This window comes from Pecten maximus, chromosome 12 (genome assembly GCF_902652985.1).
Source record: "Pecten maximus chromosome 12, xPecMax1.1, whole genome shotgun sequence".
NCBI classification, from domain to species: domain Eukaryota; kingdom Metazoa; phylum Mollusca; class Bivalvia; order Pectinida; family Pectinidae; genus Pecten; species Pecten maximus.
The window spans coordinates 20883767-20908975 of NC_047026.1; the positions used below are offsets into that span (position 1 = coordinate 20883767).

The 25209-nt window shown below is 35.7% G+C and overlaps 1 protein-coding gene and 1 non-coding gene across 2 annotated transcripts; both read right to left on the reverse strand.

The window, feature by feature from the left end:
* Positions 1-15562: 15562 nt before the first annotated feature.
* Positions 15563-22399, reverse strand: LOC117339554 (protein shisa-4-like). Its single transcript, XM_033901233.1, has 4 exons — positions 22280-22399; positions 19396-19516; positions 19034-19188; positions 15563-17332 (listed from the first exon to the last, which is right to left on the reverse strand). Exons 1-4 carry the CDS (start codon positions 22323-22325, stop codon positions 17148-17150), a joined length of 507 nt encoding a protein of 168 aa, XP_033757124.1. The 5' UTR covers positions 22326-22399; the 3' UTR covers positions 15563-17147.
* On the reverse strand, positions 20377-20448 carry Trnat-agu. Its single transcript has one exon. It is a non-coding gene; the product is annotated as a tRNA-Thr (tRNA).
* Positions 22400-25209: the final 2810 nt, after the last annotated feature.

Here is a 25209-nt window from a genome sequence, read left to right on the forward strand (position 1 = left end):
AATTGCACGAAAGTAGGATTTAATAGGCTTGTGAAATATCACTGTTTTGACTTGATTTGCTGTTGCAATGCCCCTTAAAGACTTATCTTACCCATGTGTGTATAACAAAATTATATCGTTATATGATCGTCATTTTGTTACACCTTGATTGGCCAGAGCACATCTTTTGGTTATAAATGAATTGCGTGATAATCCATGCACGCAGAGTGCATAAAACAATCTAAAACCCCGCCGGGTACCTCAAAGCTGAATATTGCAACCCAGTAAAATGTGCTGCAATGTTTAGCAATCGGAGACATTGGTTGTTGTTGCCTCGCTGCAGTGAAAATGAGAGACGACAGTGTAAACAACGGCTTGTCAAGGTTTGGAGCTGTCTCCGATGACCAACTTAAAACTATCATGATGCAAAGGGATGCTAGAAACACTTAACACTTGAAAACACCACTGATAATTCCGTTTGTGTACTGCATGTTTATTTGAAGGAAAAAGCAATAGGCACATACTTTGTTGACATGCATTCGCTTAAATTCTGCAATGTTCATAAGAAGTTTTTTTTTGTTTTTTTTTTTGGAAATAAGGAAAGACCGCCATGAGAGATATCAATGTAACTCTCGAATCAGTGCCCGGCATGGAATGTTGGAATCAGTCAAAATTGTGAAATTATTTATATTTATTTACATATGTAAGCTACAAATGTGATTATTGAAACATAACACGGAACTGATACATATATTTTTCATTTTTGAAACTTTTTTTTCAATAAATGTAACTTTTGTCAAATAAATGCTAAATTTGTTTGATTGGATTGTCTCCCCTTTTTGACTGTCGTTAACATAGTATGTTTGTGATCCTAGATACCATATACGATCGTTATAACTGCGCATAGACATGTGTTCTGTAGGCAGAACAGCATTGCAGATGTCATAATCATGGCGAAATATGATGTATAAATATGATAAGTATTGAATGGTGCTACACATTACAAATTTGATAAAAATGACATATAATGAAACAGTTGTTTCTCTGTTTTAAGGTGAAACCAGGATTTTCCCGAGAAGGATAATTTTTTGGATGACGACCCTAGAAGATGTTTTTTTTTCTCAGATTAATCGATCCTCTTAATCATCTGAAAATAGCAACTGATTGAAGTAAATAAAGGAGAAATTCCCCTCGATCTTCAGCCTTGCAAACTCGGGTAAATATATCATCGTAGTCAACTGAAAATGTGTTTGTATTTGTATAAATTAATGGTTTCACCTCAAAAGTACAGAGACGCCATGTGTGTGCAAAAATTAATAATAAATCTTTCCAGGAATAAATTTCTTCATATTCACAGCAATATTTCCATGGGCATCAAAACTTTTGATTTTACAAGACGAAGCACGATCGCCAATAAATCTTTTGAGGAACTAAGACCCTCAAATATTAGTTTCATTCAAACTCAAAACATAGAAAAAATATCATAGCCCTTCTGTAAATATTATGTATGACAGCGAAACATCATAACAATAATTTCGTAAAAATATAATATATACCTGTGATATAGGAAAGGAAAGCAAGGAGTCCTAGAAGCTTCGCCATTATGTCGCCCAGTCCAACTAAATGATATGGTGCCGATCTTATACCCGGTAGTCCCCTTTTAAAAAATAAAATCGCTATGCGACACCAACAACAAACGTAATGATAATGCGCTTTGCGTGCACATCAACGTATTCAAAGTTTGCCGAGCATAGCGAAAAAAAAAGTTGAATGACATGCGCGTCTCTGGAACCAACACATAGCACAGTATTCACAGTGTTTATAACATATAAGACAGTGGTTTTATCGTTACGCGAACCCGGTAGACACTGTTAATGCTCACAAATCTAATGGTCAAAGGTAAATTGTGGATTTTGAAAAAAAGTAAGTCTTTTAGCGGGTACAATAAGACGTTTATCTGCAAATCAAGACAGTTAATGCTTATGTTTACGTTTCCGGCGTCTCTTTTTAAAATATATGAAAAAATGAATAAACATAAACCAGGTTTTGGATAAACATTCTTCCCATCCCGACAGTTCCCAAAGAGTTCAACAACCTGAAGCGGCGTGCAGTTTGGTAAACAAAAGATTATAAGAAAGTAATAAAAATATAATAAACAGGCGGGGTTTTGTTTCATTATTCATCACCATTAAAATCCTGTCTTGTCTTGTTTCATGTTTTATTGAATAACGTGATGATAAATTACGATGTAATTTTGTTTTCACCCTAAACAAATTTTGCCCATCTATCCATTTACTTTAAACCTTGAGCCTACATTTTTCATATGACCGCTAATTAGAGTTTAGAATTATTAATAAGCAACAGACATTGCGTGTAGCCTTGATATGTAAAATGTTATGGCATGAGCATTTTTTTGTTTCGTTATAAACATTTTGGTTCCTCTTAACAGCTGATATAATGTCATTATTTTTGCAAAGAGACAGGTATTCTTTTTTATTGCAGGTGTTTAAGTATGGATTGGTGCTACACATAGAAACGTTTTAAAAATGTCATGTAATCAAAAAATCACTATAATACATTTAATTTTAATTTCTTGAATATATATATATATATATATACATATATATATTCAATAAAGGAAATGAGAGCAAAGAGTCTTAAACACTTTGCCATTTTGCCTAGTCCAACTGAATGATATGGGACTGATCCCATACCCAATAGTTCGCCGTATAATAGGGAATATCTATGTGACTCCAACAACAGACTTAACGATAATGCACATTGCATGCATGCCTTTGTATTCAAGTTTTACCAAGAATAACAAAAAAGGATATTTGTGTTTTTGGAATCGATACAAATTCTGACCGAATTAATGCCTTAAGGTACATTATGCAAAAGAACCGCGGTGGCCGAGTGGTTAAGGTGTACCGACACTTTAACACTAGCCCTCCACCACTGTGTTGCGAGTTCGAAACCTACGTGGGGCAGTTGCCAGGTACTGAATGTAGGCCGGTGGTTTCCTCCACCTCCAAACCTGGCACGTCCTTACATGACCCTGGCTTTAAATAGGACGTTAAACAAAAACAAACAAACCAAACCATCATGCAAAACTCTTAAATTTGAATCGACAATAAATAACATATCAAGAATTAGATGATCATATTTAGGTTTTCGGAGTTTCTATTAAAAAGAAATGCAAATTAAATCCAAGTGATAGTAAGATATCCCTGCCTAACAACTTAAACATTTTGGTTCAGCATCTTGAACAGCCAAAAAAGACCACGGAAATAATTATGAATACATACGACATACGAGCTTCATTATTTATCATCAATGATATCATATATTTTCATAATAAATCCATAGTTTAAGTGAAGAATATGTGGAATAGTTGAAATTGTCCCCCTTTCACACTCAATTAATTGGAAGTGGGAATAGCGAGTATCTCTCAGTTGGATGGGCAATTTCCTTTTTCGAGCATGCTTCCAGAAAAAAGAAGTAGTGAGGGGAAAGATTTAGAAAATGGTTTTGATGTATCGGTGGTGATAAAGCAAGTTGGTCGGTCTTCCCGTCCTTCTTATTGGTAATAAGAAGCTAATGTTAATAAGAAGTTCATTCTGCTCTGAGTTCCTTTAATTTTCAGAACTTGTATTTGTCTTCTTACCTTGAAGAGTTATTCGCGGAAATAATGATATTTACAATTACGGACGGGCGAAATGACAGGCAGACTACGGACGAAAGGTGATTTAAATAGCCAACAATCTGATGAACAATCCTAAACGAAGATGTAACCATGTAATATAAATCTGGAGCTATTTGCTCTGTAGATAACAAAATATCATAACATTGTTTAACATGTTAAAAGTCAAAGAATGGCGGACGGCACACTTCAAATAGCGCATGGTGGACGACTACGGACGAAGCCTGCTGAAATAGAACTACAAAGGCCACGCGTGCATTTTCACATATTCTACTCTATTTTTCTCTGAATCATTTAAAAACAAGCTGGACAAACATAACATAAGGTACAAAAAACTGGTGTTTTTAATGGCAGAGGCTTTGAAACAAAACTTCAATCAATACATGCGAAATCTAAATCAAAATCAAGAAATATGAAGAACTTGCTGAGCAATAGCCATAAACTTTAACTTACAAAATTCAAAATAGCCACTTGTAGGACAACTTATTTCAAAATCAGTCCCAAAACTCAATATGCACAACTAGAGACTGGGAAACAGAAAACAAAAACGAGAAAGGTCTTTACTTTTTTTCTTATAAACAACGGGCACAAGAATTGTTTACGGACGGGCGAAATGACCGACTATGGACGAAAGATGATATGAATGGCCCTGATGATAGTAGGTCTAAAAACAGATATTAGATGAATGTCTGCATACATCCTGCATGGAATAAAACATTTAATCATTACACAATCTGACACCAATTAAGTTTTTAAAAATATTTAAAACAAAATACAGCAAAACTGTTTATTCCTTGAACAGTGATATCTAACTAAGGCATCTTTACAAGGAACATTTTCAAAAATACATGCAGTTATTTAATGACAGCATTTTATCGATAACATATTATCTGATAATTTGATGTTTAAGCCAACATTTGTCATATTAGGTAAAACAAACGGACGGACTATTTGTTTATTATTAAAAAAAACAAAACTTCTATGTGTTTTAAATGTCTTTGTGTCTTAAGTAAACCAGACTTAAGTATATAATATTATATACATACTATGATATAGAGTGATTCGGTCAGTGTAGGAATACATATATAGGGTCCTGTGTAAAAAAAAAACATGGCCGTCGGTCATATAAGGTTTCGGTAATACAGAACTAATATTAGCACTTTGTTAGATATAGGTTGTGATTTCTTTAAAAAAGGTATCTTCAAGAATCTACAAATTGATGACATAGAACATTTACTGTCGAAAACAGCCCATCACAAACATATTGTAAGTTCCATTCAACCTTCAAAATTCAAGTTTGTCAAAGTGAACTGCTCGAGGCGCGTAACAAAAAGAGTAATCATGAATCCTGTTTCAAACGAAGGAACATTGTGATTATTGTAAACCACCTTTAGGGTGACATTCATTTCAAATATCCGGAGAGGTTCTCCTCAGATAATAATACCAACCCAGGGGGGAGTGAAACATGCCAAGGAAACATTCATGTCATTCCATGGATTCCGTTTGAACGCCCCGATACTTCTTTAATACCTTTAAAGCTTGACATATCTCAAACAAATAAAAAGGTAAAAACAAACAAGTTTGATTATCAACAATGTTACGAAACCACTTTTATACATATACAAATATTAATAAGTTTAATTTGTAATTAACCGATTAATATGCTTGTTGATTACGATATGAGAAACTTGTTTCCCCTTCTGGCAAATTCGGCATTTCTGGAAACGTTAGAGTTTTAGTCAGCGGGATGTTTATACGACGTTTATTCCCGATCAGAAATTGATAAATATATATATCTGTGTAACAGGATCATCGAATTGAACAAGATGTCTAAATACTGTCAGCGAAATTAGAATTTAAAAGTCAGATGCATAATCATGTCGTCGATAAAAGTGGTACAGCCAATTTTATGGCAATGATATCACACATGTGCAGTTACAACCGAAAGTCCATCAAATCAAGATGTTGATATTTGGAAAGTGTCAAGTTACTGAAATAGACGCATAAATCCTTTTAATCTCCGTTCGATGTTTCAGCTTCCTCTTACTATTCGGAGCACACTAATAACGCCTTGCTTGTCCACGAACGTGATTATGTGCTCCGTATTGTTGTTTGGGATAGGCTTTCTGGGGATACCCTCTGTAAGGCTGATGTTGATGGCTATTAACTGAAAACATAACGTCAAAATTTATTTCACTTAAATGTACATGCTTGATAATATAATATAAAAAGCAATTTGATGCAAATCTATATAGCATCTAATATATCATTTTCACTATGAGGTATCCCTATTCTAAGGTCTTTCTGAAAGACGTGTTAAGATATGGGTTATGGTTTATGGTTTTTCTGTAACGCATGTTACGATGAAAGATATCCTATTTAAGGTTTTATTTTAGGACGTGATACGATGTAAGATATCTAAGTCCATGGTTTAAATGTAGGTCGTGTTACGATAAAGAATATCTTAGCACATAGTTTTAATGTATGGTACATTATGGTATGATATATCATAGTTGTTTATTTCAATGTTGGATACGCTACGATGTAAGATATCTAGTTCATGGTTTACATGTACATGTGGGATACGTTACGATGTAAGATATCTAAGTCAATCGTTGTTTTATGTAGAACATGTTTCTGTGTCTCAATCCTAGGGTACAAGCTTCAATTTATATTTGCACATTCTAAACAAATGCATGACGTCACAACAAGAATACAATGACGTCACGTCGACAATTTAACCACGTCACATCAACATTGTCTTGCATTGATGCAACGTCAAATATAAGATACATACTAGGGTAAGCAGTGTAAGAGAAAAATAATCATTCATCCCCTTTGGAATGAAATAGGGTGATCTCAACCGTTTGCCAAGATTCTTTAACTCTTATACTAGGCACGTCTCGTGTTTGACAACTCTAGAATCTTCCTTCTTGTTGAGATTCTCCTGTTTCATCCCCGGAGTAATATCTGAGTTCAAGGCGGCAACACTTAAAATGACGTCTACTTGTGCTTGTATCTCTCATTCGCAATCGTCGATGTTAGGTTTAAAAAGTTGGACTTAACTAAAAATATGCGTTTTAGTAGATAGGTGTATTGTAGCAGCAATAAACTGATACGCCCATAAGGTAAAAAGATTTGAGCGAAAACATCATTGCGTTACCGTAAAAGATGCTACAGGCTTACAGACTATCAAATCTTATATAACAAAAAAAAACGAGGAAATGGTTCCCTCTAGGTCAGCACATGAGTCTGAAATGTGGTATACTTTAGGTGTTTTTGGACTTATCCAAGTGTGTATATGACACATTTTTAAGATGTGTTTGGCTGTTAGATTAACAAATATTCGATAGAAATTCTACTCCTTGATGTTCATATAAGAAAATATTTGTTAAATTGTGACTCAAAATCTAGATGTAGAGCAGCCTGGCAAACAAACATTCCCTCTTTCGATGAATGATCATCGACGGACATTCCTTCATCATATCATTACAAAAACCAGTTGTCACGTATACCATAGACCTTTAGTTTCTGATGACATCTGTCTTATCTTCATGATATTCCACAAAATGAAACTCACCCACAGTGACGTTGTCCCCATTCGCTGTCTGTCTCTCCTGCTACAACGACGCCAGTTTTCCACGTAATGTATTTCTTGATGACTAAGGTTAATACGACGACACAGGCAAAGAAGAAGATAGTTCCGATGACTGTTCCGGCAATAACACCCGCATTTCTTAAAAAGAAGAATGAATCAAATTACAAGAACAGCAAATACAGGAAATTTATATTTCGAGTAAAATATTTCTAGCCTCTCAGATGTCTATTAGGATTCATGTAATGTCATTCTGAGATGAAAGTTCTTAAATGCCGACGTGTATGCGCATGTGCAGAAAAACCTATATGAAACGGATGTCTAATGCTTGGATTTGATACTTACGCCGGTGTACAACATTTCCTGTCGTAGTAATAACCACAACAGCCATCGTCACAGTTTACGTAGTAGTGGTCGAAGGTGTCGGCGGTAGAACAGCGTACAGCAGACACACCTGTATCAATGAAAACATTAGGAGTATCAGTCAGACATTTCAGCTGAAAAATAGCATGTGGCCCTCAAGGCCAATGTAATGTTAAAAATGAAATGAAATTGATGCCGGAAAGCCATTGAAACAGAAATATAGTTGGAATCAATTTTACTCTCCATTGAACCCTGTTGAAACAAATGACTCAAATGTCAGTAGAATCGATGGAATAGCACGGGGTACTTAAATCATATACAAATGTATAAACGTGATTTTCATGCAATTGCGAAAGGTTTTGATCATTTGAAAACAATGCAAGTTGGTGTCAAATTATAACAGACGTAAAAGTGACTTCAATATGTATTCGCATTGTCTGTAACAGTTCAAAGCCGAGCATGAGTGTCGCAAATAAAGACATAGCCGACGGTCATAATCGCTTTAACGGATCGACTCGATATATTTATCTTCACATATCAACAGATTACAGAGCAAACATGTCTTTGTATGTTATGTTTTTCGCGTACAGCTCTCCGCATGTCAGTTCAAGCCATTGTTTAAACTGCCACATGACTTATAGTTTATCATTGGGTAATGCCTTGCATAACAATCCACCGTCTGGTATTGTCCCTGTTGTTAGGTACTTTTTTGTTGATAACGTCACCTAATTCGTGATTATAAACTATTGTTAATTAACACAAAGGTATTTCCTAAATTTTATCTGTCACATCAAACATTGAAATATAACCGGCCTCGGTGTCGTCTTTGTTTTAAGGGTCATCTTTATAGCAGAATAATGTTGAATTTCAAACACAAATAAATGTATAAAAATTACACAAAAATAGTCATGTAATATGCAAAAATGATTGTTGGTACAACTAGTTTCTTACAATCACCAATCATTTTCTGTAGAGTTATTTTTGTGGTAAGCCGTAGTATGGAATAACCTGCGTCACAAAAATGACAAAACCAGAAAAATAGTCAAGCTGTTATGCTCACAAGTGTCTATAGCACAGGGTAGGAGCATTTGTTTGACCGGATACGACTTTATGTACGTATGAACACCTATTTTGTTTTGCCCTTGAAATGCAAACAGCGGCTTTGAATAATATCACACAAATATGGCATAAAGAGAGGCATTTCAATCGATAGCAATACTCCTATATCATACGTTTAAAACATATGATCATACTAAGAAAAAAATGTTTTAAGTCAAATTGTTAATCTTCTGGGTTTCTGGCCTCTTTCTGAAATAGACATATTTTACCCCAAACTCAACACTTTGTTTTAAAGCAGTCTTCTTTTAATTTCTACAGTTCTTCAAATAAGATATGTTTTGATGTTTGAAATACCTACGTATATGCCATATGTATGTGATATTATTCACGACAGCTATTACATTTCCAGGTCACAATGAAAACAGTACTTATACACATTACATTATAAAGTAAAATCTGGTCAAATCATTGCTCCTATTTTGGGCTTTAGACACTTGTGACCAAAACAACATGGCTATTTTGTACTATAAACCTGGTGTAAACGATAGAAATTAGCTAATTATGTCCCCCTGAAACTTGCATTTTTCGTATATTGTTTTGTGAAATTTACAAATTAAATGCCGACAGCACGTCCTACGGTATGCCATTATACATATTACAACTCACCAAGTTATTTCTATTAAATTGCACGAAAGTAGAATTTTTTATTTTTATAATTTTTTTATTTTTCAAAACACATATTTCATTAACAGTCCATAATTTTAATATTTCACCTGCATACTACTGCCATCATCTTTTAACAATTATCACTATTCACAATTCTCTTCATCCTCATCATGTCATCCTCTTCCTCCTTCTCCTCCTCCTCCTCCTCCTATCATCATCATCATCATCATCATCATCATCCTCTTCAAACATTATCATCATCCAATCATCATCATCATCATCATCATCATCATAATCATCAATAGTCATCATACTCATCTGCAGTTATCATCCATGTCCTCACCATCATCATCATCATCAATCATCATCAAACATCAATCGCCATCATCATCATCATCATTCAATCACCATCATCCTCACCATCATCATCATCATCATCATCATTATCATCATCATCATCATCATCATCATCAGTCATCATCAAACATCAATCGCCATCATCATCATCATCATCATCATCATTCAATCACCATCATCATCATCATCATTCAATCACCATCATCCTCACCATCATCATCATCATCATCAATCATCATCAAACATCAATCACCATCATCATCATCATCATCATCATCATCATCAATTATCATCAAACATCAATCGCCATCATCATCATCATCATCATCATCATCATTCCATCACCATCATCATCATCATCATCATTCAATCACCATCATCCTCACCATCATCATCATCATCATCAATCATAATGCATCATCATCATGATTAACCCTCAATAAAACTCATAGGTGCAATTCATAATCAATGACATATGTGTAACATAATTTTTTTTCTTTCTCGCACACACTCGCAGTCACAACAATATAGAGACTTTTGCAATTTCAAATACACACATCAACACACACACACCCTCATCACACACAAACATACACAAAAGCAAACACTTTTGTAGGAAAGTAGGATTTAATAGGCTTGTGAAATATCACTGTTTTGACTTGATTTGCTGTTGCAATGCCCCTTAAAGACTTATCTTACCCATGTGTGTATAACAAAATTATATCGTTATATGATCGTCATTTTGTTACACCTTGATTGGCCAGAACACATCTTTTAGTTATAAATGAATTGCGTGATAATCCATGCACGCAGAGTGCATAAAACAGTCTAAAACCCCGCCGGGTACCTCAAAGCTGAATATTGCAACCCAGTAAAATGTGCTGCAATGTTTAGCAATCGGAGACGTTGGTTGTTGTTGCCTCGCTGCAGTGAAAATGAGAGACGACAGTGTAAACAACGGCTTGTCAAGGTTTGGAGCTGTCTCCGATGACCAACTTAAAACTATCATGATGCAAAGGGATGCTAGAAACACTTGAAAACACCACTGATAATTCCGTTTGTGTACTGCATGTTTATTTGAAGGAAAAAGCAATAGGCACATACTTTGTTGACATGCATTCGCTTAAATTCTGCAATGTTCATAAGGTTTTTTTTTGTTTTTTTTTTTTGGAAATAAGGAAAGACCGCCATGAGAGATATCAATGTCACTCTCGAATCTGTATCCGGCATGGAATGTTGGAATCAGTCAAAATTGTGAAATTATTTATATTTATTTACATATGTAAGCTACAAATGTGATTATTGAAACATAACACGGAACTGATACATATATTTTTCAGTTTTGAAACTTTATTTTCAATAAATGTAACTTTTGTCAAATAAATGCTAAATTTGTTTGATTGGATTGTCTCCCCTTTTTGACTGTCGTTAACATAGTATGTTTGTGATCCTAGATACCATATACGATCGTTATAACTGCGCATAGACATGTGTTCTGTAGGCAGAACATCATTGCAGGTGTCATAATCATGGCGAAATATGATGTATAAATATGATAAGTATTGAATGGTGCTACACATTACAAATTTGATAAAAATGACATATAATGAAACAGTTGTTTCTCTGTTTTAAGGTGAAACCAGGATTTTCCCGAGAAGGATATTTTTTGGGATGACGACCCTAGAAGATGTTTTTTTTTCTCAGATTAATCGATCCTCTTAATCATCTGAAAATAGCAACTGATTGAAGTAAATGAAGGAGAAATTCCCCTCGATCTTCAGCCTTGCAAACTCGGGTAAATATATCATCGTAGTCAACTGAAAATTTGTTTGTATTTGTATAAATTAATGGTTTCACCTCAAAAGTACAGAGACGCCATGTGTGTGCAAAAATTAATAATAAATCTTTCCAGGAATAAATTTCTTCATATTCACAGCAATATTTCCATGGGCATCAATCTTTTGAGGAACTAAGACCCTCAAATATTAGTTTCATTCAAACTCAAAACATAGAAAAAATATCATAGCCCTTCTGTAAATGTTATGTATGACAGCGAAACATCATAACAATAATTTCGTAAAAATATAATATATACCTGTGATATAGGAAAGGAGAGCAAGGAGTCCTAGAAGCTTCGCCATTATGTCGCTCAGTCCAACTAAATGATATGGTGCCGATCTTATACCCGGTAGTCCTCTGTTAAAAAATAAAATCGCTATGCGACACCAACAACAAACGTAATGATAATGCGCTTTGCGTGCACATCTACGTATTCAAAGTTTGCCGAGCATAGCGGAAAAAAAGTTGAATGGCATTCGCGGAACCAACACAAAGCACAGTATTCACAGTGTTTATAACATATAAGACAGTGGTTTTATCGTTACGCGAACCCGGTAGACACTGTTAATGCTCACAAATCTAATGGTCAAAGGTAAATTGTGGATTTTGAAAAAAAGTAAGTCTTTTAGCGGGTACAATAAGACGTTTATCTGCAAATCAAGACAGTTAATGCTTATGTTTACGTTTCCGGCGTCTCTTTTTAAAATATATGAAAAAATGAATAAACATAAACCAGGTTTTGGATAAACATTCTTCCCATCCCGACAGTTCCCAAAGAGTTCAACAACCTGAAGCGGCGTGCAGTTTGGTAAACAAAAGATTATAAGAAAGTAATAAAAATATAATAAACAGGCGGGGTTTTGTTTCATTATTCATCACCATTAAAATCCTGTTTTGTTTTGTTTCATGTTTTATTGAATAACGTGATGATAAATTACGATGTAATTTTGTTTTCACCCTGATGAAATTTTGCCCATCTATCCATTTACTTTAAACCTTGAGCCTACATTTTTCATATGACCGCTTAGAGTTTAGAATTATTAATAAGCAACAGACATTGCGTGTAGCCTTGATATTCAAAATGTTATGGCATGAGCATTTTTTTGTTTCGTTATAAACATTTTTGTTCCTCTTAACAGCTGATATAATGTCATTATTTTTGCAAAGAGACAGGTATTCTTTTTATTTCTTGAATATATATATATATATATATATATATATTCAATAAAGGAAATGAGAGCAAAGAGTCTTAAACACTTTGCCATTTTGCCTAGTCCAACTGAATGATATGGGACTGATCCCATACCCAATAGGGAATATCTATGTGACTCCAACAACAGACTTAACGATAATGCACATTGTATGCATGCCTTTGTATTCAAGTTTTACCAAGAATAACAAAAAAGGACATTTGTGTTTTTGGAATCTATACAAATTCTGACCGAATTAATGCCTTAAGGTACATCATACAAAAGAACCGCGGTGGCCGAGTGGTTAAGGTGTACCGACACTTTAACACTAGCCCTCCACCACTGTGTTGCGAGTTCAAAACCTACGTGGGGCAGTTGCCAGGTACTGACTGTAGGCCGGTGGTTTTTCTCCGGGTACTCCAGCTTTCCTCCACCTCCAAACCTGGCACGTCCTTAAATGACCCTGGCTTTTAATAGGACGTTAAACAAAAACAAACAAACCAAACCATCATGCAAAACTTTAAAATTTGAATCGACAATCAGTAACATATCCAGAATTTGATGATTATATTTAGGTTTTCGGAGTTTTTATTAAAAAGAAATGCAAATTAAATTCAAGTGATAGTAAGAAATCCCTGCCTAACAACTCAAACATTTTGGTTCAGCAACTTGAACAGCCAAAAAAACCATGGAAATAATTATAAATACATAATAACATACGAGCTTCATTATTTATCATCAATGATATCATATATTTTCATAATAAATCCATGGTTTAAGGGAAGAATATGTGGAATAGTTGAAATTGTCCCCCTTTCACACTCAATTAATTGGAAGTGGGAATAGCGCATGCCTCTCAGCTGAATGGGCAATTTCCTTTTTCGAACATGCTTCCAGAAAAAAGAAGTCGTGAGGTTAATGATTTAGAAAATGGTTTTGATGTATCGGTGGTGATAAAGCAAGTTGGTCGGTCTTCCCGCCCTTCTTATTGGTAGTAAGAAGCTAATGTTAATAAGAAGTTCATTCTGCTCCGAGTTCCTTTAATTTTCAGAACTTGTATTTGCCTTCTTACCTTGAAGAGTTATTCGCGGAAATAATGATATTTAGGGACGGGCGAAATGACAGGCAGACTACGGACGAAAGGTGATTTAAATAGCAAACAATCTGATGAACAATTCTAAACGAAGATGTAACCATGTAAAACCTTTGTTAAAAGTCAAAGAATGGCGGACGGCACACTTCAAATAGCACATGGTGGACGACTACGGACGAAGCCTGCTGAAATAGAACAACAAAGGCCACGCGTGCATTTTCACATAATCTATTCTCACAGGCAACTTACATGCGTGAAATATAGGTTTTATAAACAGCTACACGACACCCACGAATACAATTCTTTTTGCTGCAACTTGTTTCAAACATACTTTGCAATGTATGACACGTTCTAGTTTCCTTTCAAACATCTCCATTAGAATAAGCATGTGTTGTTTTTCGGACACCTGACGGAGTACTGCAAGACCTTGCTGAGTAAACTTTTAAAGTTTCACATGCATGCTGATGAATTATGTTACATATTTATGGAGTGTATCGATGTATGACATAACATCCTTTGCTTGGTTCACATGGATAAGGATGTTATTCCAGGACTTGATAAGTGGCTGATTTGTAGATGAATCTGGAGATTTAACTTGTATTAGAGTTGTTTTCATCACAAATTGTTTCCAAATATTTTGAATACATGAAGCCTTTTCTTCGTCATCGAGGAAATATGTTGCTTTGAATTGTACGTAGTTTGTATAAAGGGGATTGACACATATTAAGAGTAGGATGGTCTATACAGCTTTTTCCTTATCCGCCTGGTTACATAACTTCATTATTTGTGCCCATAGAGAATCAATAATACCCAGACCTATCTTCCCCAATTCACCGGAATTGAAAAACTATAAAGATTAGCCCGTGATGACTTTAAGTTAACTTCACAAAAAGTGTAAACTATGACTAAATCACAGGATACCTACAAAACTTATAGATCTACTTTCCAGTCGCCATATTGCCATGCTGATGTAGAAAACGACTTTTCATGTCGTTTATCAGGAACGATAACTCTGTACTGCATAGCTGGTCAAAGGCGCGATCATTTTCCATGTGTACATGTCAAGACATGAACTTGAATTTGTTTGCATTCTCTTGATATTAAATATAATCGGTTGGTCCCAAGCTGATCTGCCATTTACTGATATATGTATATATACTCAGTTTGGCCTATGCAGGCTGTTGAGAATTCGGACATGAATAAACCAACTTGAAAACTATTGCATAGCTTGTTGTATTAAATTACACATTTTACTGAGGCCATATACCCGCCGCCATACATTGTACATAGTCATGCGTTTATTTTGGCTATTGTTTTTAGAGGAAAATGCAGGAATCATCAACGTTGTTGATTTTACAATTAAGTACACTATTCTGGCCACACCATTATGTATAATGTATAATGTGAAGGTCACACTAGATATGTCTAGGCAAGCATTTTCATTATGATACCGCTTAGATTTAGGCCAATCTACACATACATTTGACATTCTTTTCAAATACAGTATTGCAAGTTATGAGACGCATTGAATTATGGAGTTTTTGCGCCTCTCTATTCAGCTTAGAAATTAATTTCGACTTGATTTAGTCTCATTAGTCGCCTCTTGTGAATGTAGTAAGATTAAATCTTTGTATTGAAATGTTAGCCAATCGTAAGCGAGGAATGTCCGCATATCTCTTGCATGTTATGAGAACACTGATTATTAAACAATCAGACAGCAATTGAATTAAAACAATTTATTGAAAACAAAACACAGCAAAACATTCTTCCTTAAACAGTGATTATTTCAAAGCAAGCCATGTGACATTTTACATGGACAATTTTCAAAAATGTATACAGCTATTTAATGATAGCAGTGTATCGATAACATATAATCTTATATCTAAATTTGATTTTCTAGCTGATATCTGTAATATTAGGAAAAATCACGTGGTGTTTAAAATCTGGACAGAATATCTGGTTGTTTATTACAAGAAAAAATGTCTTTCTGTTATATGTGACTTTATTATGTTAATAAATTAGGTTTAAGTATATGTGACTATCGGGTTAATACTATAATATAGAGTGGTTTGGTCAGTGTAGGAATCAAGCTACAGGTGTCGTGGGTAAACAACTTTGGATGGCGGTCATATCCGGTTTTAGTAATGCTGAACTAAAACTTTCACTATGTTAGATATAGGTTAGATGTAGTTTTTCAAAAGCATAAAGCAACTTCAATTATCTTAAATGAAGACATTGCACATTGTTCTGCCGAAAACACACATATCAACAAACAAAATTCAAATTTAAATTTGTCAATTTTGACTCACCGCGACGCTTGTCAAATACAGTAATCATGGATTATGATTTAACCGAAATAACCTTGCTGTTATTGTAAACCATCGTTAGGGTGAACACCATATAAAATACTCGGAGAGAATATCTCAGATAATAAAATCACCCATTGGGGATTCAAACATTCCAGCGAAACATTCAAATGACTCCGTGAAATCCATTTGAACTCCGCGCTTCTTCTTAAGAGTGTATCTTGGAACCAAATCTTTAGATTTTCAAACAAAAAGATAGATACGTCTATATACATGTATAAATATCTACAATGCTGCGATGAAAGCTTTAATGCCAAAAATAGTGAGCTAAATGTGTGCTCCAACTGTTTAATGTGCTTGTTGGTACGACATGAGAATCTATATTTCTACTTCCGAATGTTCTGGACAATTTTAGCTATGCCTTGTTTAAACTTCTTTTCGCCGGCTTACAGAAAAAAAATATATATATAAAAAGAATTATATATAATAGAATAAAAAGTCAAACAAAGATCTGCTGTATCCCTTGTACTTTCGTGGCTATATCGTGCCACTCTTCAGGGGATATATATAGATATATGTAATAAAAGCATCGAACTGAACCAGATGGCAGTATAATCCAAGCGTGTTCTGATATGTAGCATTAAGTAAGTCACCCTTATGTATTTAATTAACGTTCTTGATTGTACTAATGTATTGTGTACATGTAAGTGAATGCATTTCATAAAGAATGAAGGCCTCCTTAAATATATATATACCCATAATACACTCGTGTAATTAGATGCGGTGACAAAGCTTCACTGGTCAATTAAAAAAGATTGATATATCTGCAATTATAGATAAAATGTCTATCGATACAGGAAAACAACAAATAAAATCTATGAAAACACTACTGTACTGATTATGAAAACAGATCCGGATAAATGTTGTCGTAACATCGAAAAATACGCATACTTTTATCTCATTTCAATGATTTAGGTTCCTCGTTACATTTCTGAGTACACTAATAAGTAGCTGGTTTGCCAGGAGCGTTTTGAGGAGGTTGGTAGGCTGGTGGTACTGCTGCTGGTGGGTAGGCTGGTGGTACTGCTGCTGGTGGTGGAGGATACACAGCTCCGCCAGATGGTTGTACCCCGTACTGTGGCTGGGGATATCCACCATAAGGCTGCTGCCGATTGGTGGTGTTAACTATGAAAACATCAAAATTAATTTAAAATCAATTTGCAAGTTTGATAATAGTGAAACTAAATTATATACAGTTTTATATGATATCCAAGTCTTTGACTTTAACCGTGTTACGATGTTAGATATCTTAGTGTTTGGTTAACTATATATGATATGTTACGATGTAAGATATCTTTGTCAGTGGTTTTTAATGTTCAAGAGAAGTTACGATATAATTAACCATAGTGAACGCTTTTTAATTTAAGATATAGTACGATGTCAATAGTTTTAGATATACAGGAAAAGTTACGATATAATCTATCTTAGTCAATCGGTCTTAATGTAAGATATCCTACGATGTCAGATATCTTAGTCAATGGCTTTTAATGTAGGATATGATGTGGTGTAAAATGTCTTAGTGTATGGTTTAAATGTAGGATATATTACGATATATTTACATTTGGTGTGGCAATGCCCTTATATATTACTAGTAAATCCCTACCAAAAGCAGCTTCATCTATGAGAGTATAACTGAAGTTGCCCTGAGGGCGTATGAATATCTCACTTGCAAAAAATGTAAACAAAGATGGCCGCCATACATTGTAAAGTCACATTGACATGAGATTTTAATAAATTCTGAATAAATATTCAGAATAGAACGTAAAATAAGCGATAAACTGCCTAGATGCGGCAGACCTACTGGTATAACTGCCACATGTGTCACAGACAAACAATCATGGTGCTAGCGCGCACCATTCAGTTTGTCTGTGACACATGTGGCAGTTATACCAGTAGGTCTGCCGCATCTAGGCAGTTTATTGCTCAAATAAAAAAACAGATTCTAACCCCTTTGTAAATATAAGATACATTTGTCCCATGTGGTGTATACCAAGGTGGGACATCTCAATCCCACATAGGTGAACGGAGTGACCTCAAGTCCGAAATTACTTTTTAATTGTGTGACGTCACTGGGAAAACCCTTCTGTCTGTTTATATGTACATCAATGAATAATAACTTTCACAAATGCACTGTGTCATTTTTTTCTATGTGTCATTTGAAAAAATTATCAATTGTGACCATTGACCTATAAATTCAGTCATATGGGGACTGTTGTCGATAATTTATTTTTACAGCGGAAGATATTTTTCGTTGTACAAGCAAGCATAGGCGGAGGAATATTACGTGATGTCAAACAACAATTCACAGTTTCCGGAAAACCGATCGACTCTGACAAACCAATCTCTCCCCCATAGTGCATTACGGTTCCCTTCGTTACATAATGCAGGGAACCGCAATGCACTCTGGGAAAGATTGCTGACCAACATTGATTTATATATTTGTTGTTATCTTGACACCCTGATAGTCGGCTTATTTTTCGTATGGTGGTATACCATACTTTTTTCTCATCTTTCCAAATATGTAATCGGTTTCATTGTCGGTCACTGGGAAAAGCTACAAAGTTTCTTTACGGCTTCGTCATGTTGAATCGACTTCCCTATGCATTTCACGAAAATGGTGTGAGAACAATAGTCGGGTGAAGAATTTAGGGTCAGAACCGAGGCTCGGGTAGAATTACCATATCCCACATACCTAACATTGTAAGATTACTCCCATATCATCAATACGTCCTGTTTGAATGTTAAACAACTTAAACATATAACAATAAAGTAGTGTATGTAACCATGAGCAACAATGACGTCAGCCATATATGTTATGAAACTCACCAACAGTGATGTTGGTTCCAGTCGTGCGTGCCGGCCCTACCACAACAACGCCAGTTCTTTTCGTATTGCATTTCTTGATGATGATGATGAAGACGACGATGCAGGCAATGAAGATGATGCTTCCGATGACTGCCCCGGCAATAGTTCCTCCAGCTCTTTAAAAGTAAAAGAAATAAAATACAATGACAGCAATCACGAGTAATAAATAAATCCGATACAAATATGTCTAGCCTCTCAGACGTCTATCGAGGTAATGTCACTCAAATATGCAAGTCGACGTCTATACAAGCGTGTAGAATAAAAAGATACATTGTTTTTTCTTTTTTCCAAACCGTTGTCTGATATTTGGATTGATATCTTACGATGCACAGCATTCCCTGCTGTAGTAATAACCACAACAGCCTTCATTACAGTATACGTAGTAGGTGTAGTAGTAGTAGGAGTAGTAGGTGTAGGCGGCAGAACAGACTTCAGCAGACACGCCTGTAACAAGAACATGGAGACCGTCACTCAGGTTTTTAAGATGAGAAATAACATGTGACCATAAAGACAAATGTAATATTGAAAATGGAAACGCGTTGAAGCCGAAAGCCGTTGAAAGACAGTAATCTAATTGGAATCAATTTACTCCCCGTTGAAATAAACGTCCGTAGGGGTAATAGAATAGGACAGGTAATCCAACCATATATAGATGTTTAAACTTATTTTTTTTCATACAGGTGCGATAGTTTTTGGTTTTTAAAAATAAGTAAGTATAAATGTGACTTTCAGTATTTGTACTAGTGCTGACGGCACTAGTTAAATTCTTTAATTCATTGAAGGTAAATCGTGTATTGTATAGGGAATCTACTTGATATATATGTAACAGGAGAAAATGTAGCGGCCAGACCGGGGTTCGAACCCGGGAACTCCGAACACTAGCCGGATGCTCTACCAATTGAGCTACCTGGTCACCGATGATCGACCCGGTCCAGTCCCGCTACACACCTCCCTCCTTTTTTCCAAGTCTTCGCCCTCGAAGACACACAAGACCCTTATACCACCACCGTGGGTATTTTAGTTGGGCGCCAATTTTGTAACAGGAGAGGAGAAAAATGTAGCGGCCAGACCGGGGTTCGAACCCGGGACCTCCGAACACTAGCTGGATGCTCTACCAATTGCGCTACCTGGTCACCGATGATCGACCCAGTCCAGTTCCGCTACACTCTTCCCTCCTTTTTTTAGTCTTCGACCCGAAGACTTCACAACTCACAACCCAGGTTCGGGTATCCCTTGTCAAGTATTCACCTCGCTTGAAACAAGGTTTGGTCACATGCACAATGTAATAGGAGTGGGAAAATGCACGGCCAGACCGGGATTCGAACCCGGGACCTCCGAACACTAGCCGGATGCTCTGCCAATTGAGCTACCTGGCCACCGATGATCGACCCAGTCCAGTCCCGCTACACATATATATCATATATAATATGGCCGACAGTTACAATCGCTTGAACAGGTCGACTCGAAATGTTAATCTTCGCCAAGTATCAGTTTTACCAGTCAGAAAAATTAATTGCTGTTGCGCCTATGCAATAACATGTGACCATAAAGACAAATGTAATATTGAAAATGGAAACGCGTTGAAGCCGAAAGCCGTTGAAAGACAGTAATCTAATCGGAATCAATTTACTCCCCGTTGAAATAAACGTCCGTAGGGGTAATAGAATAGGACAGGTAATCCAACCATATATAGATGTTTAAACTTATTTTTTTTCATACAGGTGCGATAGTTTTTGGTTTTTAAAAATAAGTAAGTATAAATGTGACTTTCAGTATTTGTACTAGTGCTGACGGCACTAGTTAAATTCTTTAATTCATTGAAGGTAAATCGTGTATTGTATAGGGAATCTACTTGATATATATGTAACAGGAGAAAATGTAGCGGCCAGACCGGGGTTCGAACCCGGGAACTCCGAACACTAGCCGGATGCTCTACCAATTGAGCTACCTGGTCACCGATGATCGACCCGGTCCAGTCCCGCTACACACCTCCCTCCTTTTTTCCAAGTCTTCGCCCTCGAAGACACACAAGACCCTTATACCACCACCGTGGGTATTTTAGTTGGGCGCCAATTTTGTAACAGGAGAGGAGAAAAATGTAGCGGCCAGACCGGGGTTCGAACCCGCCTATGCAATAAAAATTGCAGACGGCAGTGAAAATAATAAACGGCTTGTCAATATTTGGAACTCTTCCCCGATGACCATCATATATCATGGTACAAAAACAGTGCTACAAACTCTTTAAACGGTAATGAAAGGTCAGTTTATTTGAAGAAAAAGCAATTGACACAGACTTTGTCGACATTCAGGTACTCGAACTCTGAACTCTGGAACGTTCTTTAGAAGTTTTATGGGGAAATCTAGACGAAGGGCTGCGAGCGATATCATCGTACGTAGTTCTCTCTTTAGTATCGGGAAGGCAATGTTAGAACCAATTAAAAATGTGAAATTAACATTTATTTATGCATTGTTAACCAATGTGATTACTACAAATTCAACGTTGCAGATTTTTTATGGTTCAAACTCTTTACTTTCACTACATCATAAAAAAAACTTGCTAAATGAATGCTAACACAGTATACGTGTTTGATTGTAAACAGCTAATATACGGTCATATACTTGCACACAAATTTTGGGTAGGCCAAATTTATTGCTGGTTATGCTGATAAAAAATGTCATATAATGAAACAGTTATTCACCTATCTTCAGGCAAATACCAAGATTTATGAACCTGAGAATGTGATATTTCTAAAAACCGATCCGAGAAAGTGATATTTTCTCTTCTGTCGTGATAATAAATCATCCTATTCACCTGAAAATATTAACTGATTGAACAAAGTTAAGTGATATAGTCGTCGGCCTCCAACATCCAGCCTGGGGAAATATCACACTCTCGGGTTAATAAATTCCCCTAGTCATTCGATAGGGGCAATAATTGGATAAGTAATGGTGTTAAATTAAAATTGCAGAGCAGTTTATGACGCATATACCAATGTATCTTTCACGGAATAAACTTGTTCATATTCACATTAATATCTGAACGAGGCATGATCGCGAATAAGTGTTAAGGTTTCAGGAAGTGACACCCTCAAACTTAAATTTGAACGTAAAAAGTACAAAACATAAAAATTGAGACATTAACTTTTTAAAACTTCTGTATGACATATTATACATATAACAATAATTTCTTGCACATATAATATATACCTGTGATATAGGAAAGGAGAGCAAGGAGTCCTAGAAGGTTCGCCATTATGTCGCCCAGTCCAATTAAATGATATGGTGCCGACCGTATACCCGGTAGTCCTCTGTTAAAAAAATAAAATCGCTATGCGACACCAACAACAGACTTAATTGAAGGCACATCTACCTATCAAAAGTTTACCAAGCATAGCTAGAGCAGTGTGTGGTTGTTTAAATGCATAAATGAAATAGATAATTGGGCATGGTATATTTTTACGATAATTCCATGCATGCTCTTACGTCCTGCCAACTTACCTAGATAGTGTATATTGTGACATTGCTCTCCAAATGTAAATAGATTTTTTTTATTTGAACTTTTGTTGTTGTTTGTTTTTTTTACAAAAACCGCGAAACGATATTTTTTGAATAATTAACAGGTACATGTAAAACATGTGGATTTGGCTAGAGTTGTATACGTTGGTAAACAGGTTGTATTTGGACAACTATACTATCACCAAGTTGTTTTATACATATCCTGGGTTAAAATTGGTTTGTCAGAAAGTGATTTCTCATTGCAACTAAATTAATATAAATAATGTTATCTTAATCGTTAAGCTCATTGACTGACTACTTAGGATTGTAATGCAATTTCGGTGACAAAGATGATCAAATATATTCCGGTTGTGTACTTAATAAAAATATCACAAAAGGCTGAGTGTATTTTTGATATATGGAAATATTGCATGCCAATTGGAAAACAGTTGCATTATTCAAATTTAACCACCTTACCAAACCTTTAAAACAAAGTATATCACCGAATATGTTTTTTTGATATTATTTATTCATAAAAAAGTCACATAAACAAAAGTACATGTACATATATTATCACATTCACGTAAGAACTGTTAGAACTGCCTTCGTATATGAATACGCAAATATATACACATATACGTGTACAGTTTAAGTCTCATCCGTTAACTTGTAAACCGTTATTAAGCAGCCATTTTTCTGTGAAAGGTGTGTGCTATGAAAAATTTCAAATTATTATATCCAATTGTTATCATTATTATCAAATCTTCAACTGGTGCTAAGTCGGAAAACTATACATATAGGTAGGCTATATGATAGATATAGAGGTTACACAACGAGTGGGTGTTGGATATGGAATTTATTTCACACGAGTAAGTTATTTTTTTAAAGTTACAAAAGACACGAGCTTTAGCGAGTTTCTACCACAATAATACCGGCCTAAATTAAAGGGAAACGTGGCCAAGTATAATTTCGCGTATGCAAATAAAGTGTAACGGTGACGTCCGGGACCCGGTGATGTGACGTCATTAGATTATTGATGACGTCAATTACAATTGCAGCTTGGGTCAAAGTTCACCGTGTTAGCCAATAAAAACGCGAACAGAGTTTATATCACGTGTGGTATACACAGATTGTTAATCAACAGCTGTAATGATTAACTGATGGTCTGAGAGTTGAATAACACAGGGTATTGTGGTAGAAACAAGAATTATCAATGTTCCAGACGAGAAATTTATAACCAAAATAAAGCAACGTCATCATATTACACCAAAAACCAGAAACACATTCAGTTTGATTTATTCTTGACCATATCAGCATGCCATGGCGTAGCTCTTCAGTAGGCAAACGTAACCACTTTTTGGTTTTAGGAACTGTGTGATAACGATAGAAAGGTTATACTGACACAGAAGGTGTAGTGATATTTTTGTTTGCCTCCCGACGTTCTTTCTGATTTCGTTCACACGGAATAAGAAGATAGGGAACTGGGCCAGAGCATGCTTTACCGTAAAATTGCATGCGCTTCGGGATGTTCCCGCAGAGAGGGGATATCCTTCAATAAATATTCAGATGCAAACAACATGTAGATCAGGTCTATATATTTCAAAACTTAACAACATTAGATGGATAAAATGTATTATTTAGGGGATAGTATGTTGTTTTGAGTGGCTATACTGGCGATTAGAACATGGAATTTGGTTTGAACTCGAGACCGATAGGTCGAGAGTTTAAACCAAATTTCATGTTCTAATCGCCAGTATAGCCACGAAAAACAACGTACTATCCCCATTCTAACACGTTTACTATCGCATATATTTAGATACATTGTCTTACATCGCTACAAGTACGCTGTTAAGTACTCTGTGACCTCCGCTAGTTACGTGTCATACTGTGGCGGATTGACCAATCAGAGAGAAGCTTTCAAAGTCGGTCAATTGGCCACGCCCATACTGGCGAGAGTTCGATCTGTATGTTGACGAAGCGGTGTATTTGGATTGTTGTGAAAGTCCTGTTACAGAAGATTTAACGACATATTTGGATTTATGCAGTATGCATAACGACATGGGCGTTTTGACAAAGTCAGAGTTGATGTGTTTCTATAGGCTCAATCGTTATGTGAAAGTTATGTGCACTTGTTCCATTTCATTTCGGATTTTACTTGACCTTAGATGCTTACACACGGACGAAATGAACGTTTCAATCAATAAATGACGGTAAGAATGAAGTTAACGATTTTTGTTAAATTTATTAAGTTAATTCATTCTATTCGATTTCTTCACTTTCGATTCAAATATCACGGGTCATCAATCATAAATGGTGCAGAGTGTTGAATTTCGCTACGAGTCGAACTTGACGCCATATTGTTTTGATTAGGAACGGGGCGTGGCTTAACACGATATGTCATGGTTCTATCGCAGATTAGAAGTCGGTCCGCAACCAATCAAAACACGCGTTGCAAACGAATCGTGTTAGAATATAGTTTATATCTTATCAAAATTATCGAAGACAACTTGTCATTGATTTCTGGTATAGTGTCATTCTAGGATTCATTTAAGCATTTAACTGTTTTAGTATGGTATTCCCGCCTGACCGGCAGTCAGCAGATTTAACACCGGGAACATGGTCGCGTGCTTTTTGGCAAAGAA